The sequence below is a fragment of the Microchirus variegatus genome, assembly GCF_963457635.1.
Source record: "Microchirus variegatus genome assembly, chromosome: 17".
NCBI lineage: Eukaryota > Metazoa > Chordata > Actinopteri > Pleuronectiformes > Soleidae > Microchirus > Microchirus variegatus.
Window position 1 is genome coordinate 19207979 of NC_139818.1, and position 18508 is coordinate 19226486.

Below are 18508 nucleotides of genomic sequence, written 5' to 3' on the forward strand. Positions count from 1 at the left end.
GATATGTTCACATTTTTCGATTCACACACACTTAGTGGGAAGGACACACATCCTTTCGGTGCCCTGATTGAGTGTTCTAGAAATCTAACTTCTTTAGAATCAAGCTGGCAGGGACACTTCATATGTGCGTGAGTCACAGTGTGTTTAGAAAAGTACATCCCCTTCAGTACGCACCCACACACTAACAGAAACAGTCACGTGCAAGTTCCTTCCCACTGTAAAGACACAGAAAAGTCCCCAATCATGTCCTGTGTTTAAAATATTTCTCGTCCACTTCACCACCGTGTGACACAAATGTATATTACTGTAAGTGACGACGTACTTACGTGAAAGACGTAGCTCTGGGACGTTGGTCTCTCAGTCTCAGGTCTCTGATCCATCTTGTATAGAAGAAACTTTTTACAGCATAAATCATGATCAACTAAAGTATGATAATCCTTAGTTAGTCACACACAAACAGAAGGTTGTAAGGTGTCACAGCAGCAGCATTTCAACATCTATGAATACATAATATTTAAAAAAAAAAAATAGAATAGTACATGCAGTATAAACAGTGAGTAACCAGAATATATACAGCATCTTAATATTTACAGGGAAAACATTGTATGGGTTATGGAAGGGGAATGCTAACAGGAAGTTAGCCAAAAATGAGTCAAAATATGACATTACTGACCTTAAATGAATCTTAGGAAGTGATTGTGTGAGAAATGTGGCCTCTTTATTCACCGACATGTAAAAGTGTCTGGTTTAAAAATGATGCGTATTGTCTTTTTTTCCCAAAAGGCATACAAAAAAAATCAGTAAACATTAACAGGCACATCGACAACAAGGTCAGATTTAGGCGTCTGATGACCTTGAAGGAAGTAAGGCACATTTCTGCTTTCGTACATGTTTACAACGCAATATTTTCTCACTATGGTGGATAGAAATGAAAAAAGAATTTATAGATACAGATATAAATATACAGTATATACATCATTTAACACAAGTACAAATGTACATACATGTGTATATATATATATATATACATACTTACATACAATGCTCCCACCTTTAACAACCTGTATTGCAGTTAATGTGATGACAGGGTCAATTCTCCATGGACTTGACAAAAAAAATAGAAGACTTGACTTGACGGTGGTTATTTTATGTGTTTGGTTTAAATATAAACATAATATACGGATGTTTAAGGCATGTTTAAATCCTCCTCTACTTCATCGTCCTCCTTCACAATGTGCCTGGTGTCACCTCGCTCTAAGGAAACGCCCAAACTCTTCTGCAAGGCTGCGAGACTCGTCTGGCTAATGTAGTACCTAACATTCTGGGATGGCAGCAGCTTCTGGAGCTCCTCCAGCTTTTTGTAGGCCTGGACAGGAAGGAATAAAGATAGGTGAGCGCTCAAGATCTCATTGAGGTTTAGAATCATATCTCACTGCAACGCTTTTGACTAGTTTCAGGTGTTTTTCCACCAAAAGTGTAATTTCACCTATTAAAACAGCAGAAAATGACAATTACCAATTGGAAGTTGCCTTGTTGACAGTGGTGTTCCACCAGGAAGCCAAAGGCATCTCCAATCCTGACAGCAGGATCTAACTCTGGCTCCTCCAGCAGAGCTTCACATATCTGCACCGCCTCGCCAGGATTCTCCGCATACAACCTGCAAAATCACGACGTCACATTTCAAATGTTGACGCCAATCGGAGTAACTACAAATAGATGTACGAGCACGAGTGACGTTCTCACCTGCGTGCGTGGACAAATTTCTTGATTAGGACGATCTTTTGTTGCAGGTCAGCCAGTCTTACTTCATGCTGTCCATGTGAAGAGTCCTTTGATTTGGAGAGACACTTTGCCGCTTCAGTGACAGCATCTAACGCCTTTTCATAGTTTTGGTAATCGTCAATCTCCACCTGAACAAAGGAAACAAGGGGAAAAAAAACCTCTTATTGTTTCACTTTGTACGTCAACATGAAGAATTCTTCCACCACGAGCCACAAGAGAGTTGTACACATTTTCCCCATACCTGAGCACAGGCTTCATAGAAGCCAGCGAGCAGCTCCGGTGCTCTGCCTTTAGTGTAAAAGCTAATGATCGTCTTTAAGATTTCTGGATCTTTACGCCAGTCCAGAGACTGGAGGTAGTTGGCAGCCATGATGAAAAGCTCCTTCTGACGACAGACATTGGCAAAGAAGACGATTTTCTCTGTGTCGCCCGACTTCAGGAGTGACCTCATGGCCTGTAATAAAAATAAAATACAATAAAAATAAGGATTAGCATACAATATCATAATAAAACAAATGTATTTGTACATTTGCCTGGTACCTCAGAGATTATCATTACCTTGGGCTTGTTGCCGGCTTGTGTGTACTTCTTGGTAGCCAGGTGGTAATTGCCCTGGCGCATGCAGCAGTCAGCTATCCTCTCCAGTAAGTCCTTACGGGCGTCTTCAGACAAATCTTTTGAATCAGTCACAGTCATTCTCTCGGCCAGCTCCTCTGTGATAGTCAGGTTCTGGGCCACACACAGCTCCAGGGCTTGAGGGTACTGGGTACATTTGCATTAACAAATTAAATAAGTACATATAGAGAGATATGTCCATGTGAATGAGGTAACTGTGTGGTATGATAATGTACCTTCTTAGCAGTTACCAGTAACTCCACGGCCTTCTCGTACTTTGAATGTGTAATGAAGAAGTCTGAGCAGCGTTCTAAGAGAGCTGGGTCTGCTTTCTCGTTCAGATCCTCGGCAATTGACTGAAGCGCAGCGAACTGTTGTGTGGTGAAGGCCAACTCGAGAGCTTTGGAGACATAACCAGCCTAAGATGGAGAAATGAAAAAAAAACACACATCTGTAACAAAACGACAGTGCATCAAGGCTGAACGTTCAGCTTGGATAAATGGTACAATAGCTCCCCCTGTGGTGTGATTTAACATTGACCAAAAAACACCTTATGGTAGAGGGCGACAGCTCGGTCCATGTGGGTGCCCTTCTCCTCGTAGTAGCAGGCGGCCTCCATCATGTCCTCTGGGTTACTGAGCAGAGCCAGGTTCATCAGCTGGTCATCCAGACCGTTCTCCTGTTCACACACACAATACAAGATACCAGAAGTCAGTGAGAGAGAGGACAAGTACAACCTGACATCTGAGAACAACACAGAAAATCATTGCTTATAAGAAAATTAATGTCAGCTAATTAAAGATTCAGTTTTACTTTGTTATGTTTGAATGACAACATACTAAAGACTCAATGAGCAGGTATAAATCTGTACGTTGAAAAAGATTGTAATTAAAAATTCTTTACCTTACAAAGTCGGATGGCATTGTTGTACGCCTGTGCTCGTGTGTAGAAGTGGACGGCCTGTTTAATATCGTCATGACCCTCATAGTTTCTGGCCAGGTGGTATGACGCCGCTCTGTCGCCTGTGTTATTAGCAATCTCAGATGCCTGCAAAGAGATTAAATCATCTTCAAATGTGTATATTTAATTAGATGATGTGTATGTCTAAGGCTTCTTAGATAGCTCTGTAATTAAACAAAATAAAAAGAACTGTATGACACCAATAGATGTCATTCTAAAATATATTTTGGTATTAAATAAATGACTAATGAACAAAATAGTACTAGTGTGGTAATTGAGAGATAATATGTGATGCCATTTCCAAAGTAATAGCCAGGTAATAGCTCAAATATCATAATAATCATCCCCCTTACATCCCACATACAATTTTTATTGATATTACCAAGCTATTACTTTAAAAATAAGATGCATTAGCACAATATTACTTCCCTAATTGCCATATAATTAGCATATAGCTCATATGCAGTCACTATATAGAGCTATACCTTCTGGATGTTGCCCATGTAGCAGTGGACTCGGACCAGAGAGAGATAATCCTGAGCACATTCATAATAATGCAGCGCTGAGTCCATGTCCGACTGGCTCTCCAAATACTGAGCCCACCACTTGTAGATGCTCCTAGAGTGAAAACATGAAACTTCATGTACAGATGCTATAGTGCTATAAGAAAAATGTGACATCCTAAAATTGCAAGATTTTAAACACTAAGGGAAAGTGTAGCCTTACTTACTTGTCTTTCATTTTGTTGACATAAATCTCAAGCGACGACACGTCTTCCTGAAGCATTCTGGGTACTTCAGCCCTGTGTGTGTCTGAATTCTCATAGCTACAACAACAAAAATACACAGTCAGGAAGTAAGAGAGATAAGATACCAAATTAATGTATTCTTTTTAACATAAATAGTGTCTTACTATGCAATAGCCAGACTCTTGTTGCCGATGGACTCCAGGTATTTGGCATAACTGTAGTATGTGGTGCGCAGGTGGATGCGATCGTGGATTTCAGCAGTCTCTAGTGCTTTCTGCCACTGACCAGACGCCTGGTAGAAATTGTTCAGGAGGTCGAAGCGTTGACAGGACTTGTACAACTTTTCAGCATCTTCCTGTCGGACGACAGGCAAAGATAATGGGAAGTAGGTGAAGTGTTTTTTTTTTTTCAAATGTGATATATATATTATATATTATGCACTTTTAGAAGGCCTCTAACACCCTGCAGCACTAGTAGCACTTTCTGTTTTTATGTATTATGCTATACAAATAAAACTTGATTGATTGATTGATATGTTTTTACTTTCTAATTTTGTACTTAACAATAACATACAATACAATAACATCTCGGTCTAATATCTCACCAACATGCCGAGCTGAATGGCCAACATTGCCACTTGGGCTTCTGGTTCAGGCTCAGTCTCCGCCTCCCTCAGTGCTTTTGCTGCCCTGGCATTTCCCATATTCCCAAGGCACACATGTGCCACATCCAGTCGGCAGGTTTTCACACACATCCGGGCCATGTTTTCCCAAACTGCTTTGCTACAAACGAATAAGAGAAAAGTGTCAATGAGGGGTGATGAAAAGCACGTCGCAACAATGCAACCATTCTCAAAAACAGGTCAAAAGCGGTTTGTCACACTGCAAACCATAGCAGAGATTTCGGGGAAAGATCAAGGCTGGAGTAACAATGCTGTCCCTGTGGTCACTGAACTAAAAGCCCCGGTAGAAACAATATTGTTACGATGACATGGGTTCAAACATGGGCATCCTTCATATGGGCTCCCTACCTCTTGATGAGCTTGATAGACTTGAAAGCTTCGTCCATGTCTCCGATGGTCAGGTAGAAGCTGAAGTTGAGCATGGCATCGCGAGTGGCCTTCTCACAGTTCTCCAGGCCAACAAAGTCCCTGAGCGCTCTCCTGGACACCATATGAGGGGACGGAGCCGATCCTCCTTTTGACGGAGGTTCTGTTGAACTTGGTTCACTCTCACCAGGCTGAGGAGATCAGAGCCTCATCATGTCAATCACATATCAGAGTCAGTAATAAATGAATGTTCTGGAGAGGGGTCGAAACAATAAAACCAATACAAAAAGTGTGACTATATCAGCATTGGGGAGTCAAACACGGAGCAAAACAAAAAATCACAAACTAAATCAAGACGAGCTTTAATGCTGTACAAGGCACACAGAATCACGGCTGTTGAAAGTCGGGAGTCACGAACATTTAAGGTTTCTGCACGGACTGGTACTTACTTCTGGTAGAAAGACACCAGCTCTCCAAAATAAAAGCTGGAGCGTATTAGACCAAACGGATCAATAAGGACAGAAAATTGCATAGGGAGTGACTGAAAAAGGTTTGTCTTCAAATTTCCACAAAGAACTGCATGAATAGACGCCGAAACCACATGTATGCATGCACAACCGTGTCCCTCATGCTCACCTTGCAGCTGAAATAATAGTAGGGCACATCTAGAGCGAGGAAGGCCTGCAGTCCCGCGGGTTTAGGGTAACAGTCCTGCAGGAGCAGTCCATGCTCCTGTGTACAGAAGAGCGTCACCACAGACACGTCCACCTAAGGAAAAGAAAGATAATGATGAAGCATGTACATTTTTTTTAGTACAATGCCTTGTTCAAAGAGCCGTACAGGACTCTTTCAAAGTTAAACAGAAGTCGTTACCATATCCACAGAACTAGGCGATGTCGATTCAGAGCTGACTGGCACCGTTTCGCAAACAAAAAGACGAGGTTCACTCTCATCCCAGTAATGTGATACAGGGCAGCGGCCGCTGAGCTCCGTCCCCTGAAACTGCTGCCTATAGCACAGACAGGTCACCAGAGGAGGAAGAACAATTCATGCGTGGGAAGAATATAAATACAGGCAAGTATACGAATACTGACAATGGACCGTGCAAAAGAGAAAAGGAAAGTCTACAAGATGGTAGTGAGGTCAGCGAAGAGATTTTCATCGGGGGTGAACAGGATGGAGAGGATTAGAAATTAGCATAATCAAGGAACAGCTAAGGTTGAATAGTTTGGAGATACATTGAGAGAGGCAAGTTTCGAGATGGTTTGGTCAAGTGCAGAGGAGGAATAGTGATTATATTAGACGAAGGATGTTGAAGATTAAGCTGCTGGGCAGGAGGAAAAGAGGAGAGTGGGTGTAACAGAAGAGGACACAAGGGAAAACAGCCAAAAGAAGAAGAAGAAGAATATAAATACTGGAGGAAGAAAAACTTCAGTTACCTTTCATTGTCTTCAAGATGTGACATACCACTCAATGGTCTGCCAGTGAAGAAGTCAAAGTGCGTCACAGTGTCCATTTCCACATCATAGAAGTACACTTTCTGGTCAGGTCGACCATTAACCTAAAATAACATAGTCATATGAAAGGGAGCCTGAAAATAAGACAACAACTGTGGCCTCTATTCAGGAAACAGAGAGAGTGACTTTCGTTTCTCTCACCTGAGAGATTAAGACGCTGACTTGGCTGCCGTTGGCGTTACACTTGACTGACCTCAGTGCACCCAGATTGACAATCTGCTCAGCCAGATTCTTAGCGCTGCAGTGAGCTTTGGCATCTCTATAAAAACACACACACGGGTACTGTTTGACAAGGAATGTCCAATACATGGACGTAATCTGGTGCACTTCACACCACAGTGATGTCATACCTTCGGGAGAGGTCAAAGACTCTGATGTGTGCCGTGTCTGTGCCGACGACCAGGTAAGACTGGCACACACTCAGCAGCACGGGGTTTCCCTCTGCCTTGGAGAAAGTCAACAGTTGCTTCACGGTGCCCTAAAGAAAAACAAAAGGAGTAGAAATCACAGTTTCAGAGAGGTCTTATGAACACGCAAACTCAAACATTTTACTTAATAAGAACAAAGCAGACCTGTGGAGTGCGGATCTGGACCCTGTTCGGTTCAACAGTGTAGATGTTCTCGTCATGTGCAGCCACGACGTGGGAGTCGCAAGGAAACGATCCTGGGAAAATCAGCAAGAGAAAAGGACTGAGATAATAGGATTACAGGACAAAATCTGTGGTGTGACACCTGTAAAGTGCTCTGCTGTGGACTGTTTCGGGTCAGCGTTGTACCTGTGTTGCGTAGAACTGCTCCTGAAAGCTCATAGACAATGACCTGCTTGCCACTCCACACTGTCACCGAGTCCTGTTGGTGCATAAAAAAGTGTATAAGATACTTGTTTTCTTTGCTGAGATCAAGTCTACATGTTCCCCTTCAGCATTACCTTAGTCACACACACTCCCTTGATGTGTATGTCAGACTGCAGAGCCAGGTGTGTCCCCGTGGTGAACTGACTGACGCTGAGCTGGGTTGGGGTGAGTTGCACTGCTGCCAGCTGCTGGCTGAAGTGAGCCGACATCACATGCTCACACAGGATGAGCACTGTGTTTGAGTTGTTGGCAGCCAAGAGATTCAGGCTGGAGCCCCACTGAAACGGAGGATATATGTGAACTTTACACCAGAAAACTACACATACTGTATATCCTTAATAAAATGACTATTATATCACCAGTATGTGAGTCTGATATTGATTTATAAATGAGATGATCAGTGCCAGTCCAGACAGTACCTGTAACTGAGTGACATTTCCTTGTATTTCTGTCGGTGTCTGTAGTTTCCACTGGACACCGGTGTCACTTTTGCTGCTGCTTGGCTGAGCCACCATCCTCCACATTGCTATACGTCCACGGCTAGTGCCAGCTGACAGGACTTCTGAGTAGGCCATGATGATAAACAATGACAATTAGGATTTTTAAAAGCCTGAATTCAAAGGTCCAGTGTGTAGCATTTAGGAGGGTTTATTGGCAGAAATTGAATATACTATGCGTAGGACTGTATAATTTGGTTTGTATAGCCTTTGAATATGCCTTTTAATTTAGACAAGGGCTTTGCTTTGCATTTTTATGTGGAAGGTTACAACGCAAATGAGGAAGGAATAATTCCACCCAAGCAGGGAATGGCAGAAAGCTTTGAAATAATATTTAGTGGAGGTGTCCTATGTTTACTTACCTTTTCCTGCACAGTACGACACACAGTTGATCAGCTCTCCCTTCTCAAACCCTAGCGTTTCGTCCAGTGACAAAACGTAGTTTTCATCTCGCTCCAGGTCCCACAACCTTAAAAACCCACAGGGACAGAACATGATTTGGATATTGAATGTTTATTTGTCTGTTTGTATGTATGCATGTACCAATTGTACACATATACTGACCTAATGATGTGTTCCCCCGTCGCTGTGATGAGAAGGCTGTGATCTGTCCACACAATGTCCACGTTCTGTCCAGTCTTGCTGCTCAGCTTCACCTGTCATTGAAAAACAAAACCATGGAAACTGAATTAAGTATTTAAAAATGTACGTATTCTCAATAGAAGTCAAAGAAAATGCACATTCAATGATCTTAATATACCTTCATTAATTCCTGGGCTCCTCCCTCTGGTCTCAGGGTGTATTGTGAAAGCATCAGAGTCTCCGTGATCACAGCGAGGGCCTCTTTCTTATCGAGGTAGAACAGTTTCTTGATTGCACCCTCTACACTGAGAAGCGTGCTGGTCTTACAATGCTCATCCACACTGTGGACCTTGCCTACATGAAAGAATTACAGACAGGGTTTTATATCAATAGTAGAAATTTACTTACTAAAAACAAAATATAGAACCCAAACAAATTAGACAAACTCTCACCGTCAATAGTGCTGACGTAAAACCCGAGGCCCTCTTGTGGGCCGATCTTGAGAGGTGCTCCCTTCCAGCTAAACATGTCCAGAGCTTTTTCGTCTCCACTCACAGATAATCGCGCTAACATAGCTACATCACTGTAAAAAGAGCCAGGTTTTCAATATATGCTTGCAGATATGTGCTTAGAAAGAAGAATAGCTGGATACTTACACTCCAGGTGAGGCAGGTCTGAAGATGCAGCAAGTTAAAGGTTTGTGGTATTCGTGCTTTACGAGATGGTTTCCTTGAAATCTTCCTCTGGCGTCTACCTTCCATACGGCCAAAGCTCCAGCCTGTCAATAAAATAATAAGACTTAATTTAAATACAAAAAAATGAAAGGACATTTAAATAGAGTGCATCCAGTTGATTTCGCTCATGTCTGTCATACAACATAGAGTTCATGGACGTGCCACTGTCTCACATACCTGATCCCCAGTCACTAAGCGGCTGCCAAAGCTGCTCCACTCCAGCAGTGTAATGCAGGCTGCATGTATGCTAGGAAGAACGGTTTGATCACCTGATGGATGTGTCAGCAACATGACCTCTCCATTCTCCCAGCCCAGCGCCAACACTGGCTTTGTGGGATGCCAGCGCAGCACTGTGGGCTGGTGTGGACGTTCGACATGGCAGCTCTCCGCATGTTCACCCTGCATATGAACAAGAATATGTGTGTAACTTGAATCTGTTGGAGCAAGGAAACATCTAAAACATGCAGGGCAGTGGGTCCTCAGGACCAGGATTGAGAAACCCTGATTTAGATGGCCTCTTTTTCCCCATTCTGATACTGAGATTGAACTTCAGCAGGTTGTCTAGACCACACAAACAAAAATATATCAAGTTGCCACCATGTGATCAACTGATGGGGTTAGACATGCAGTCAAACAGGTGTAGCATGATCTCTTTCTCTGTGCCACTGCATCTTCACAGTCCAGTGTTTACCTGCTGCAGATAGACGTCTACATTGCCTCCAATAGTGGGGCTGCTTGAGGCCACAGCTAGTAAAGGAAGAGCCGGGTGCCAGGTCAAGTGAGAGGGCACAGCACTGCTTTCAGGAGCCTCAATACGGTGGTCAAAATACACCGCCATGTCCTCGTATTCTCTCTAAATTAAAAAAAATAAAGAAATGAGGAGAGAATCAGACATGGTTGTTATTATTAGTCCTTGATTTCACATTTCCCTCTTGTGCTGAGTTGTAGCGGTCCGGTCTGGTCGGGTTAATTCTCGTTAATAACTAGCTAGTTAACTCTGGAATGAACACTTCACAATTCACTTTTTTAACTGTTTAAATTAAACCGCTAATTGGAACACTAAAGCTGTGTTTGGTCATCACTGGACTGACGCCTAGCTTTAGCCGCTAACGTTAGCTGCGCTAGCCAGAGTTAGCATTCACTGTGAACCCTTAGAACCGTAGTAAAAGGTTGGCTGTTTTGTTATATAAGACTCACCTCGCCGTACTCTCCTTCACTCTAAGGCTGAGTTTAGTTTCTGAAACCAGAAACAGCTTAAAACACCGACCGTAACTTACAGTGTTGCCATGTAACCAACACTGGAAGCGTAAAGCGTCTCTTCTAGTTGCCCCTGACAACCTCTACGACTGGACAGGAAGAGGGATTACGGAAAACAACGAGCGAAGCCCGAGTTGTGTCGAAACTCCTGTTGGAATTGAACAAGGACGAAAACATCTTTTCTGACACGAACAAGCACAATTTTAAGATTGCATTGGAGGAATATTTGTTGTGAATAAATCAAACATTACAATTGTATGTACATTTGGATTAAATTCAACAGATTTTGCACAATTTCCCCACAAAACAATGTTCTCTGGTTTTGAAAAAGGTTTGCAGAATTGTTTTGAAGCTTATACCTGACCAACAATTTTGGGACAGGTTGAATCTCATTCTTAATTATTATTTCATGCAAGCCATTCACTGTAAGTAAAACATGTTATTTATATCTAGGTAATTTCAATCCTTACCTAGATCACTCCTACTAAAAAGGTATAAACAAGTGCCTATTTCAAAATGTCTCAATGCTTGGGAACACACACACGAGCACATTTATTTCGCAAGAGGAAGTGGTAGTAGTAGTATTTCTGTTATTTCTGGACGCACGTGAACATTCACAGGATGTCCTTTGCAAACAAACAGAGGGAGAGTTGTGCCAGTACAGGAAAGAGGACAAACGGATATCCTCAATATGTACCATTTTATTTGTGGCAAAAAAAAAAATGGCAACCTATTTTCCATTGAATCAATATTTAATTTGGTCCATTATATACATGAACAACGCTGTATACTGAAATGTGCTTGTGACCCAGGACTGCAGAAAGACACGTGAGAGAGGATCTGTGCCCTCTTTTAAAGCAGCTCTTGACCTTAAAGGACATCTTCAGTGCCATTACCTCCAGAACAGCCCTTCTTCCTGCAAGTATTATTTCCACAGGGCCCCAGACTCTGCTTCTCAGGCTCTGTGAGGTCCAGTGCATAGATGGGGTAAGGTAAACCCCACTCGCATCACAGACACGACAGTATTTCATTGTTTATTCGTGACGTTGTGGTCATAATTCCGGACGTAGCGCTTGTGGATCTTGTAGCTGTTTTTTGAGGCTTTTATCGAGCAGCACCAGACTCTGTATGGCCAGACTGCGGCAATCGGCATCAGTGTCTCCTTCAGCAACATCTGTGAATTCAAACAAAAGCACCTTTTAATCTGGAACAACAAAACAGGTCGTCCCGGCGTTTTCTTTGCACAACCCTCCATGTCACTCGTTGCCACACGAGGGTACATTTGTTCCCAGCTGACGATGAGCCAATCACGTCACGGATGGTCCATGTACGACAGGACATCCTGGTTCCTCATCTTCTTCCCAGAAATGTTGAGTCCAGCTGTGTATGGATGGACGTGCTGTAATGTTTGTGTGTGTCTGTGGATATGAGTAACTCAGGGAACATCCTGACATGCTGCAGGTGTGAGTCCACTCACAAGAATCCTGCCTTTTAGGGTCCATCTATTATTAGTAGCAGATGCATTACTTTTTGTTTTATCCATATACAAATTCTCAAAATTAAACACTCATGTTTGAAATTGTCATCACACAATAAGTGACTTGAAACATGTGCTCTACCTGACTTTAAAGCTGTAGTGAGTAACTTTTAGTCTTTGTTTTTTGATGACATTTTTTTTTTTTTTTTTTTACCTGCCAGCCAAGTTCTGGTCTCAAATAACTGCTCACTGAGGTCCAACAGCAGGTTTTGACTGGGCATGCTCAGAAACACGGAGCAGACAGCGAAGAGGACACCTCGCCTCACCATCCTTTAAAATAAGAAAAATCAAAAAAAGAAAAGGTTAAAAAAGGTTAGCTCAGACTGAAATAAGAAAACAAAACCTGGTCCGGGCTTTTTAACCTATTTCAACTCGACTGTTGTGCTCATTTTATGGCACTTGAATTATGTTGAATACTAAACTACAGTGTTGTAGATGTCTACAGACATCAACAACTGACTTACTGGTCAGTATGGTAGCGCACTGCCCACACAAAGTCAAGCAAAGCACGACCCATCTGTGCAGCAACCTGAATAAGAAAAAGCACACAAGGTTAACAACTGCAATATTATGGTGTCTGAATATACTGATCATGCTTTGTACTTTAAAGCTACTCATTTCAAATGAAAACAGTATGACAACTCATTCCTGAAATAGTTCCACACTAATATTGAAACCGAGCTCTATATTTAGATCATTCAATGAGGTCATCATAACATGGACAATTAAATATAACTACTGGTGCATTGACTGCCAAATGCATGAAGAGGCCCAGGGTGTGGATCATCCTTCCCAGCACCAAGTGGTCACCGCCCAACAGGTCAAATGTCATTTGAGGCCTAGCAGGAAAACAATAACAAGTTATATATATATATATTAAATAACAAATGTTGATCTGTGGAGTTTGCAGAGAAGAATACACATACTTGTCATAATTCCTGAGCAGCGGAAAAAAGAAGTGTCCTGCAACGGGTGCAAAGCGGTAAGGCGTGGCTTTAGCTGACGGTTGAGTAGTGCCCTTTAAAAGATATAAGAGCATGTAAAGTTTGGGAATAAGAGATTACTTAAACACTGAAATGATTTGAGTGTCCTCTTTCAGTACCTTAGTGAGGCGTTTGGTCTTGCTTTGAATCCTTTTGTCCACGACTTCTCGCCAGTCGCGAGGGTTGTCACCAGGGTATGGAGTCAGGTCAGTGCTGTCAGCAGGGCTCATGAGCGAATCTCTCTTTGCAGCGACTGGCTTGGAAAGTTCCTGAGCTGCCAGAGCAAGGACCTAATAAATAAAAAATAAATAAAATAAATGTATTTATTTGGTGACGTGCAAGGCCATTATCAAAGGAATTTAATCTGTTATTTTTACCTCCAACATATCCAGTCGCTGGCGAAGACTGTAGTTCAGGGAATAAAACTCTGTCGTCAAATACTGAGTCACCTTTCATAAAGTATGATGAGATAAAGGAAGACAGAATGGGTGATTAGAAACCCAGATGAAGGATTTATGGGTAAACAGTGCAGTAAGTTGAGTGTGTGGTCATACAGGGACACAGTCAGTGGCAGTGAGAGCCACCATCGTTGCCTGTCTGAGACTCAGGAAGCCTGTGATATTGTACTTATCCTCCATGTGAAGCAGTACTTTGGTCAGCTGGACACTGATCTGAAAATGGCATGATAAATAAATATGTATAAGTACAAACTGTATTGACAGTAGCATCCGAAAAGGACATATTCAAATCACTTTGTCATACCTCTTTGGTTGCAAATGGGTTTTTCCTCACAAGACTCTCAGCAACCTTCAAACTGAGCTCCACGCGCACCGAGTCTTCAGACAACATTAGAGCTGGACATGTTGAGAAAAGGAAACACTGTTGTTAGAACAAGTCGCAAATTATTTAAAACAGCTGCAAAAACAATAAGACGTTAGATCTGTGAAGCCGTACTTTCCAGACAGTCTCGAAGGTAGCAAGGCGGGGATGCTTGGTTCATCTCTCGATCTCCAGACATATCATACGGCGTCAGCTCGTCATCACTGGATCGAAAATAATATTAAGTTATCCATTCATGACGCATACAAATGAAAAATACTTATGCAGAACTTACCTATCCAGCTCGGAGTCTGGATCGCTTTGTGGTGAATGAGGTGCTGCTTTACATTGAGATGATTTAGTCTGAGAACATGGAGGAGTCACTTCACTGGTTTTTTGAGGAGAATCAACTCTGCAAATGACAGAATCCATTAAATATAAAATCAATAGCAACAGACACAGCGACTAGAATTTTGAACACCCACTCATTCACAGGGCCAGGCTCTGGTTCGTCACTACTGTCAGCAGGAGTCATGACATCAAGCAGCTCTCGAGTTTCCTCATCATGTTCATACTACAACAACACACAATACAAAGTCAGGTATAAAACACAAGCTAAATGTTGGTTTTGTGCTAAGGACAAATGCACTGTACCTCAAATTTGAGCTTGGTTCCATTGATATTCATCCGAGCACTCAGGCACTCTCCCACCACCATGCCCACACGCCTTATTTGCACCACATTGCTGTCCAGGTGACTCTGCATGCCGCCGAGCATACACTGAAGCAACTCTGAGGAAAAGTCACAGTACAGTATAGTTTTAGAGAATTTTAGCAAAGTAAAAACCCAATATAACTTAATTAATGTCTAATAAAAAATGGCCAGACTCATACCTGAGCGTAGCCCATGTAGCTCAGTGTCACTCAGCAGACTCACACTCAACAATAAGGCCTTGCTAACATACAGTTGTTGCTCCAGAGGCGTGTGCTTCACTGCACTGGGATTAGCCCAGGCCTGGGACACGGAGCGCAGCACCTTAAAGACCAAACACACACACAAAAAAACATGTAAAGTCCCCAGTATGTTAACTTGATAGTACAATATTATTGTACTATCAAGTTCTTGAACAGACCATGAACTCACCTGTATGAGCAGCAGCCTCCGCTCTCTGTCTGCTGCGAGGTAACCCAGAATAATTCTCAAGACTTGAGTCTAGGGAAAAAACACTTGATGTGATGCTGAATTGACAAGCTACACATCTGATTTCCTGTCACACTGCAAGTCATCATCTCACCTTATATTTATACTGTAGTAGGAGCAGTTTATGAGTGATGACAAACTGGGCTTTCTTATTTGTTAGGACTAAATTTCCGATAATCCGTCCCAAAGCATCAGGCCTGAAAAACGACAGAGGAGACTTGTCTTGAGTCAAGCTGACAGCTGGAGGTCAGACAACCCACTGTGAAAAGTCCCAGCCTCATTGAAACAACAACCGCCTTACCCACTGACAGCCTGCACCAGTCCAGTGAGCACACTCTCCATCCAACGCTGTGGAACATTCCCCAGCATCTTCCAGCAAACCCTTTGCCACACCATGTCTGAGCGTGTGCGGGCAGACAGCTGAGGAGCCAGAACCGCCAAGACCACATCTGAGAGGACAAAACCAAAAAAGATTCTCTGTCACTGACACAAAAAACATTGTTACCCTCCAATTTCTAGACAACTAGTGAAAGAAAAACAGCTTTCATAATGGATTAATATTAACCTTGCGGAACAAAGGAAATGGTTATGACAAAACCTCTCTTAAATGTCCTTATTTTCTTACATTTTCATGGTCGCAATGCCATAGAAATTGAAACGTGTTAAAGCCTCACACAAAATTAACTGCTTAATATTCAGTCAACAAAACAACAGTCATAACTTACAATCACAGTTTACTAACTCAACACGACATATTCCAGAATCCAAACATAACATCCTATAAAGTACATTGTGATTTAGACAAAAACATACATATGTTTGCATTGATTGGTTATCAGAAATAGCAGTTGATTATCTTTCAGAATAATGTAAATGCATTTGACGGAAAAAGAATGATTGCAATCAGAGTTAAATTTGTTTTCTTGGTACATATTATCAGTAGTTAATTTGGTGTCAGTTTTAATGTGGCAAAACTATCAAAGGAGAGAAATTCAACTTAATATTTGTATACACATAATAAATGAACTTACCACTGTGTCCCTGGATACAAACTTTTCCTAGTACCTGAGCCACAAAAATTGAGGAACAGTCTGTGCCATCTATCAACAAACAATCAAATTATTACAGTTCACTCTGACACATAATACCGTCATTATTGCTTGGACTTTATCAGATGTTTCCTCACTCTTGAGGGCCAGACAGGTTCTCTCCAGGGCAGTGAGCATCGATGTGGCAAGTAACCGATAATACTGCTGAGGAAGAAAGAGGGGCTTGTTGTTGGGATGTAATCTGTTTGCAGTGAGGTCCGGCAGTGACACTATACGTCCCAGTAGAGTTTCTCGGAGCTGGGGGGAGTCAGAAGGAGTCGTCTCCAAACAGCGTGACCATAGCAGGTCAGCAAGACGACCACTCTGAAGGAACTTCTCTGTGATGCTGAACAGGTGGTCCAGATTTGCACTGGGTCTGCAAAGAAGAGACTATCACAGTAAAAAAAACAAACATGATAATATGATAAAAATGCCTTGGATCCTTCTTCTGCTAGCAGCACCCACCTCATTGCACTTATTCCCTCCATTAACACAAGCAGAGCCTGCTCTGGAGGGCCAGAGAGGAACAAGCGGTCCCATAGCGCTGTGTTCTGCGCTGCTCTCAGACTGTGCAGCCAATCTGCCTGAACGTTACTGACCAAGAAGTGAAGAGTGCGAGTGTAATGAGCTTTCTTGAACTCATCCCGCTGAGCTGAAGTGGTTGTGCTCGCCGCTCCATCGTCCAAGTATGAGTTGAGTGTTTGAAGAACAGCAGTAACGTCTTTGTCATCTGTAGATGATGTGAGCGTCCGAAAACACTGGGAGACCATTAGACGGACCTCAGCGTTAGGAGTGAGTGATTCCATCTTTAAGAAGTAACTGAGCACTGTCTTTATCTCCTAAAAAAGCACAAACAGCAGACAGAACAATCTGAGAGATTAAAACAATGTGGATTATGAAGAATGTCAATAAATGTGTTAAGTTCATGCGTTTTGGATCTTCATTGTAGCTAAAAAAGCATTAAATTCACCATACTTATAGGTAAACTGAAGCTAACGTAAACTGCTATATGACACGCCCATAGATGCACTAAACATCACAAAAACATTAAAATAACTAACTATAAGAGGACTAATTAAAAATAAAGTTAGAATAGCTGAAAACAAAGTGAATTCAAACCGAAATAAGAACTGGCAGTTTAATATAGAGGCTAGTTTTCATCAACGAAAGGTTCACACATGAACACCGCAACTGGAATTAGCTTAAACTATTCTCCCGTCAGAAATGAAACACACAAACCTTTCAAAGACGAAATCGTGGACGTATGAAAGTGTCATATATGTTTTATAGGTTATTATAATAATATATGAATGATATTCGCATTCACGCTGAACTCGGTGCCGCTGCGTCGCCACATGTCCTCCGTCAAAATACGCCCGTTGTGCATAATGATAAGGATGGTATGGTTCCGGACACATTGGTTCCGGCTGTGGTATTCTATAACTTCGGTCACAAACACACAGAATAAAGTCTATGTTTATAATAAGATGCAAAATAATCGTTGAATATCGAGGTGTAACTCGATGTTTACTTACTACTTACTTACTTACTTCACTTAGAGGCTATCAATAAACTCCCTGTTTAAAAACGTGACACATTTTAAGGCTTTTACGGTAAAACGTCTGCGACCGAATGCGTCAAGCTGATTTTTAAGGACATCGACATCCGGTTTTCAAAATAAAAAAAAAAACTGAGCGCAGGGTCGTTGCACTGTGTTTTATTTTGTAAACCGGATGTTAATGTCCTTACAAACCAGCCTTGGTTAGTAGATCACAGGCGCTTTTTTCTTTTACCGTAAAAGCCTTTGTAAGGAGGGCGTTACAATTCAGCATTCCATATCAAATATAAGAAGCATTTCGATACAAGGGTTGTGTCCTGTTTGTCTAATGTCATACAATTTGACACACAATATGCAAACAGGTGGTAAAATAAAGACAAAACACATGATCCTTTTTATTTCCATTTATTTTTCTAATCTTTATTTCACCGCTTACCTTTAAATGTTCTCTTTTTACAGTGACTGAAATTCTATTTCCCCAGATATCAATTACGATTAGATCATGAGGGGATTTTCAAAAAATAATATACAGCTGTAAACAATACCATTATAATTTATACATTTATCTCTGAAAATAGGAATTAATTTAACTTTTATACGTCTCTTTTCTACAATGTTCTCTTTCGATCTTCCCATGTCACACAATGGCAAGCCACGCACTACTCCAGCAGTGACGTCTGTGCCTTGAGCAAACTTTCTTTGGACACACCGGAAGTGACCGTGAGAGAG

The 18508-nt window shown here is 41.9% G+C and overlaps 2 protein-coding genes across 2 annotated transcripts; both read right to left on the reverse strand.

The window, feature by feature from the left end:
* Window positions 1-1088: 1088 nt before the first annotated feature.
* On the reverse strand, window positions 1089-10175 carry ift140 (intraflagellar transport 140 homolog (Chlamydomonas); the record flags this gene model as incomplete). The annotated part of the gene is made up of 30 exons (XM_083903474.1): window positions 1089-1366; window positions 1516-1657; window positions 1744-1910; window positions 2024-2236; window positions 2341-2544; window positions 2634-2816; window positions 2948-3076; window positions 3301-3444; window positions 3843-3975; window positions 4088-4183; window positions 4270-4460; window positions 4710-4887; window positions 5136-5344; window positions 5603-5638; window positions 5790-5921; window positions 6027-6162; window positions 6593-6714; window positions 6812-6929; window positions 7021-7148; window positions 7243-7334; window positions 7447-7519; window positions 7599-7802; window positions 7944-8086; window positions 8384-8490; window positions 8586-8677; window positions 8782-8957; window positions 9056-9186; window positions 9260-9381; window positions 9515-9736; window positions 10029-10175. The coding sequence occupies 30 exons, from the start codon at window positions 10173-10175 to the stop codon at window positions 1187-1189; spliced, it is 4350 nt and encodes a 1449-aa protein (XP_083759600.1). The 3' UTR covers window positions 1089-1186.
* Window positions 10176-11508: 1333 nt separating this feature from the next.
* On the reverse strand, window positions 11509-17583 carry telo2 (TEL2, telomere maintenance 2, homolog). Its single transcript, XM_083904335.1, has 21 exons — window positions 17461-17583; window positions 16687-17060; window positions 16320-16597; window positions 16165-16233; window positions 15435-15582; window positions 15228-15330; window positions 15077-15145; window positions 14827-14968; window positions 14588-14724; window positions 14419-14507; window positions 14229-14345; window positions 14069-14157; window positions 13877-13968; window positions 13669-13785; window positions 13492-13563; window positions 13234-13404; window positions 13058-13149; window positions 12871-12970; window positions 12596-12660; window positions 12286-12401; window positions 11509-11768 (listed from the first exon to the last, which is right to left on the reverse strand). The coding sequence occupies exons 2-21, from the start codon at window positions 17025-17027 to the stop codon at window positions 11647-11649; spliced, it is 2529 nt and encodes an 842-aa protein (XP_083760461.1). The 5' UTR covers window positions 17028-17060; window positions 17461-17583; the 3' UTR covers window positions 11509-11646.
* Between the last annotated feature and the right edge of the window lie 925 nt (window positions 17584-18508).